A 6,000-nucleotide genomic window follows, 5' to 3' on the forward strand; every position below is an offset into this window, starting at 1 on the left:
TTATTTGCATGAAATGTCCATCAACGTGTCCATTAAGGTCTCGGACAAAGATGTTTAGTTTTACATCCTCCACCTGCGGCTCCAAGGACAAGCTGCTGTCCTTTTCTGTCAGTCCTAACAAAGAGCACACTCGCATACATCTTTGATCTCATAATGACACCCTTCAACGCCCCACAGCTGCTTTTATCCACCTTGTCCTTTACTAACAGGACTAATGGTCTTCTTTGCCGTTCTGTTTCTCCTCTCCTCGTCTCACTGCTGTCTGCCCCAGGCCTGCTGAACGTTAGCTCAGCTGTTAGCGACAGCTTTGTGAATATCAGCTGGATGTCTGACGGTGAGCCCGCAGAGTTTTACGTTGCGCTTAAGAACAAACGTAAGCCCCTTTTCTCGGTTTCTGATTGTCGTAGAGCAGAGCACGGTGGTGTAGAGGAGCATCTAGCATCTGTAGCCTTGTGTGTCGAGTCTTTTCTGTCATTTCTGATAACTAGCTGTGTGTTTTCATGGGCACGGACACCCCCTCTGATCATTCACCCCCTCTGCACAGGTGAGGGTCACTGGAAGATATCAGAGGCCTTAAACACCTCTCAGACTTTCCACATCATTGATGGGCTCGAACCTGCCACTGAGTACATTGTGCGCCTGATTCCTAACAGCTGGGTTGATCATTCTAGTATATTTGAAGATGTTATCACGACTAGGTCGACAGGTGAGGAGGAAACCAACGAAAACAAGGTATCGAACAGTAGAACTTAATAGCTGCCCTTTAAAAAAAAAGAAATAAAGGTGTGTCTCGCAGTGTCCTTGAGCTGTGACTCAAGCCCCGCCGTGCGGTCCTTCATGGTGTCACTAGGATTTGATTTAGCCCACTAAGAGGAATTACATTTGTTCAGCGTTCCTTGCTTGATTAATTAGACAAGCAGGATTAGCTGTTTAATATTAATACTGGAGCGTTTCCGTCCGCAGCTCGCCCTGCCGCCTTCTGCCTGTGCGTCAGATAGACTTTGTCGATGTAAACATTTAATCAAGTGTTCCGAGGAAAAGGCCAAGGCGAGTCAAAGTCACGGCGTGTTGTTCTCCTCAGGTCTGGCCAGCATCCACGGAGGAATATCCACCCAGGGCTGGTTCATCGGCCTGATGTGTGCCATCGCTCTTCTCACACTCATCGTGCTGGTCGCTTGCTTTGTCAACAGAAATAAAGGAGGAAAATATTCCGGTAGGTGCTCACTTACAAGCACACACACACCAGCCTGCATGAATACTAATTGCTGCTTGGAGCTTCATTTTATTTCCATTTTGTTGTTTGTTCTTTTGAAAGAAATGATCAATCACCCCAGAAGCCATTACAGGAGTATGTAAGACTATGTTTATTTTCCGGGCCGCAAAATCATTTTAATGCAAATTTCGACATAAACGAGGCAGCTGTGTTGGTGGGAAAATGAGCGTTTCTGCTGTATGTCCAGCATTTGAATTTGGAATTATTTAAATTAGTATTTTCCTTCCAGCAAACAATCTAAACAAAGTGCAGCCCGCAGCGAGACAAAATGCAAATTGGGCACATGAGGTGGCTGCGCGGGGAATGATGACATAAGTTCTGTGGTGTTACTCCTCTTATCGGGGAGGTGCGAGTCCTCGTCGGCTTTATTAGTCACAGCTAATGGTTATTAGGCTGTCATCTAAGCTCTCATCATCATTTGCAACAACTTTCTATTCTGTTGGGAATCTGTGTGTGAGACTTTCATTTATACACTTACTCATCTTAAAATGAACATTTCTACAGTATGAAACATGAAGACAATAAAACAGGCCAAAGCTTCACGTTTACTCAGACATCTGGAAACAAACTTTTCAAAGATCTGTGAAAAATGGTTTCCAGTCATTCAGAGAGTTGACAGTGAAGCATCGTCACAGGCAGTTGTCTCTTGGGCAAATCACTGATCTCTTCTCTTCAATGTGTGAGCAGTAAAAGAAAAAGAAGACCTTCACCCAGACGTAGAGTCCCAGGGCATGAATGACGACACATTCTGTGAATACAGGTAAGCCTTAGCACCCCCCCCCTCGGAGCGTTGCCGCTCCACCTCCCCGCAAGAGAGCATGTGAATTTCTCCTCCTGTTTTCTGTCTTCTCCTGCCAGTAATTCTCTCTGCATTTCTCCTCTCACTGAAAAAGTCGTCCAAGAATCCACGAGGTTCGTGCGGAGTCTCGCACCTCTTCTGCTGAAGACATTTGATGGACTGAGTAACTGCATAGTATGTGATAAACAGCAGTAGCATCGGCAAGCTGTTTACACATCAACTTTGTCAGAGTGGTAGCTCTTAGATGTCGGTGTTGTGTTGGTGTGTTGTGAAAACGTAGCGTCTTAAAGGGAGCCGCTCTGATGTTTCCTTTACTGTGTGGATGGAGCTGAACTCAGGCTGCCAAGAACCCCGCAGGAGGCTAAAACCAATCACTGTAATTGAATGCGGCTCATCTCCAGGGCAGTAACATCAGGGCACGTTTCATTAATGCTTTAGTGGTCCTATTCATAACAAGCTACCACAGTATGAGTCCCAGTGTAATTTTCCAATCAGTTGGATCTGCACAGCGCAGCAAACGCTGTTGTGATGAAGCTCAAAGTGGCTCAGTGTGACAGCGTTTATATTTTGTCACTTTGGGAGCCAACTTTTTGTCCTTAAGTTTTTACTAACTACCAAGTTTTAAACTGGCAGTTTACTGTGTTTGGAATGAGCTTTAAAAACCACTCAGCTTCAGTTAGATGAGAAGAGTTACGTCGCTCTTCTTCCTGTTGGGAAAAATTTGAGGCTGCTGCCAACATTCTGTTAGTTTAGCTTAGCTTAGCTTAGCTTAGCTTAGCTTAGCTTAGCTTAGCACACTGTGCACACTTGAGATGGGAAAGCTGTGGGAAAGTCTGCTTCCTGACCACATTTTGAATGGGGATTTTTGGTTTGTAATTAATGAGATTCATTGAAAGATAATTAGCCTGTTTAGAAATGCTAACAGGTGTGTTTTGTTTGGTAAAGACGAGAAAGGCTAGCTGCTCAACCCAATGGCAGCTTCAAAATGTCCACTCAGACACCTGGTGTTTTAAAGAAAGCCTGTGACCACTACAAGCTAAAAACAAGCATTATGTCAATTCACTTCAAATGTTTGTGCATTTAGAAGACGCTTTAACTCAAAGCGACTTACAAATGAGGATATATCATTGCATCTAACATCAAAGTTAACAATAAGCTACATAGAAGGAAAACCACTGGTCAGGCTCTGTCAGAGGTGACTGTGTAGAAATAGAGTGCAGGCATAGAGGGAAGCACAGGGTCAGTGTTAGAGAAGCTCTCTGATGACCTGCGTCCTCAACAGGGACGCCCCCTGTTCTGGTAGCGCTGGGTTGATCGTTCCACCATCGTGGAAGGAGTCTGGACCGTCTGGAGCGTGGTGTGGGCACGGCTGGATGACCGGGGTGACCGAGTCATGACATTACTTGTTTGTAGTGTTCTCGTTAAAGAAAAACTTCCATTATCCTACCAAATTTTTTAAAAATTGTCTTAAATCTCAGAGAAACATTCGTTTTGAGACTGAATAAATTCAGATTCACCTAAAATGCTTCCACACCGCTTTCATCTGAAAAGCTCCTCCTGGAATCCAATAAGTTTAGCCCCTCAGTTACGACGCATTAGAGGACCACGTGTGCGCTCACACTTAATGTCCCCCTCAGTATCTCATTTGTCTTCCAGTTGTCACTTTGTCAAACACATTGATGCATGTATGCTGCAGCCATTAATTTTGTCTCAACAAGTGCATCAGTGTGATTATTTCCCTAAAGTCAGCCAGTGGTAAAAGCTGATGTCAGTCACTGAAGCTCAGCGTACAGGCAGTGATGGCTCGTGGCCGCACTCCCGTTCCCTTCAATAAGCAGCGGAGTGAAGCCATGGGTGAAATGAGATGATTCTAAATCCACTGTGCCTCTCTCACAGCGACAACGACGAGAAGCCCCTGAAAGGCAGCCAGCACTCTCTGAGCAGGGAGATCAAAGCGGGGGACAGCGGCGACAGCCTGGTGGACTACGGCGACGAGGACGGTCAGTTTAACGAAGACGGCTCCTTTATCGGCGAGTACGCAGGGCGAAAGGAGAAGAGGGCGTCCGCTGAGATCAAAGGCTCCGCTCAGACCCCGGCATGAGGAGCAGAGCAGCCATCCGTCCTCCCGCGGACACTGATTCATTACACCTGCTGGAAGGAACAAAAACAGGAGGAAACGGACATTATCCGCACCCAGCACACGTTTGGTGTCAAACGTAATGCGTCATTGCCAACTGCACACTGCCATACTCATTTTATAAAGCTGTTTTCCTCTGTTGCAACACAATGAGCATTACTAAATCCAGTGTATATATAGTGTATATTGTACGTGCTGAGTGTCTTTTTTTTTTTTTTTTTTTTTATAATAATTACACAAAATTTAGAGGACTTGTGTTTTTTGTTTTTTTTTATCATTCTCTTTTCGCTTCGGCTGCACTACTGTTTGTATAAATGTTAGGAGAATGTCACATCCCATTGCAGCTCTGATGTCAGCGTGCGGCCAGTCACGGACGAGTTGGGCTACGCTGATGCTTTTCAACTGGAGCAAATATTACTGACCTTTTATATTTGAAATCAACTCATTAAATATGATGTAAGATGTGTATAAAAAGTTTGCTTATTAACTTTTTTTTTTTTTTACCTGACAAAATAACAAGGAATATCACATATGATCATAAGTATTGATCCTTGAGTCCCGCGTCTCCCTGTGATGTTGGAGGGAAACGTGATTTGGCTGTAACACTTTGTTTATGAGCGTTTAGATCCAGCAGACAGCCCGAGCCACGAGGCTCAGACCTGGAACCAAGTTCGAAATGAACGAATGATTCCGTTTTTCCACAAAAGCTGTTCAGTTGAATCAGGCGAATCCAGGTTTTTGAGAAAAGATATTTGCTGGTAGCTTCTGTTCCAGAGTTTAGGTTTACATGCAACCACAAGATTTAAAATATGTTTTCACACTCTGGTAAAGTGCAAAGCTTCAATCAGCAGCTCTGACACCATGCAGGGGTCTAAACAAGGACGAGATAGCAGAGCAGGACCTGTGTTGTGTCACATGTTCCGTTTATCTGATTGGATGCAGTCGGTCCAGCTGCATTGAGACGCATTCAATGAAAATATGGAGTGTCATGTTGGATTTCCAACACTTAGTTTGAACTGAAAGTTTGAACATGTGATTCCAAGAGATGCCAGTCGGCGGATGTTACTGTCAGGGCAGAGAGTTAGGTTAGCTGCTGGAGCATCTTGTCTAATATATATTTTTTTTATCTCATGTCCGACACAGAAAGGAACGTGTTTATTTCCTTCTTTAAAGAGGAACTCTAGTGAAACAATATGTGGTGCTCAGAGGAGGAGATGTTCCAATTTGTAAAGAAAAAGAAAATCCTGCTCCAAAAATACTGTGTCCTACATTTCCCACAATGCACCTTTAAGCAGATATGCTCCTTTTTTTTCAAGGGAGGCAGGCCTTCACTTAGAAGGTGTCAGACCTGTTTCCCGTCAGATTTGACACTTGACCTCCACCCTCCCTGCTGAATGAACCCGACTTAAGAAGCCTTACGTCACTGCGCTGCCATCCAACAAACATTCATCCTGTTTTCAGCATTAACATTAACAACACCATGAGAGAAACTGCAATGTTTTGTGATGATTCAGCCATTGCATGTTATAAAGGTTTTTTTTTTTTTTTTGGATGTCATTAAATTGCTTTACTTTCTTACATCCTGGCCCTGCTCTGTCTTGTCTGACTCCACCATTTAAGTTCCTGACACCTGCAGCACTGCAGATTACACCGCCCGAATGAGTAAATCTTTGCCTTTATCTCCACTCGACGGTTAGATTTGAGCGGGAATGAAGCACCCAGGGAAATGTCCACGTTCACTCCAAACAAAACGGAAGATTGTTCGACAAGTTAAACAAATGTCGCACCGAG

At 44.3% G+C, this 6,000-nt stretch overlaps 1 protein-coding gene across 8 annotated transcripts in view; it reads left to right on the forward strand.

The window, feature by feature from the left end:
• chl1b (cell adhesion molecule L1-like b) overlaps positions 1-5,789 on the forward strand; it is a 55,883-nt gene extending 50,094 nt beyond the window's left edge. For 6 of the 8 annotated variants that reach the window (XM_072382866.1, XM_072382859.1, XM_072382861.1 and 3 more), the window contains 3 exons: positions 1,082-1,213; positions 1,961-2,033; positions 3,969-5,789. In XM_072382866.1, the coding sequence (XP_072238967.1) occupies positions 1,082-1,213; positions 1,961-2,033; positions 3,969-4,173 (410 nt within the window). In that variant the 3' untranslated portion in view covers positions 4,174-5,789. Of the gene's footprint in view, positions 1-1,081; positions 1,214-1,960; positions 2,034-2,166 lie in introns of all 8 variants that reach the window. The other 2 variants (XM_072382865.1, XM_072382864.1) reach the window with 2 other exon arrangements.
• Positions 5,790-6,000: the final 211 nt, after the last annotated feature.

This window comes from Leuresthes tenuis, unplaced genomic scaffold (assembly GCF_036924035.1).
Source record: "Leuresthes tenuis unplaced genomic scaffold, fLeuTen1.0.hap1 SCAF_3, whole genome shotgun sequence".
In the NCBI taxonomy this organism is placed as follows: domain Eukaryota; kingdom Metazoa; phylum Chordata; class Actinopteri; order Atheriniformes; family Atherinopsidae; genus Leuresthes; species Leuresthes tenuis.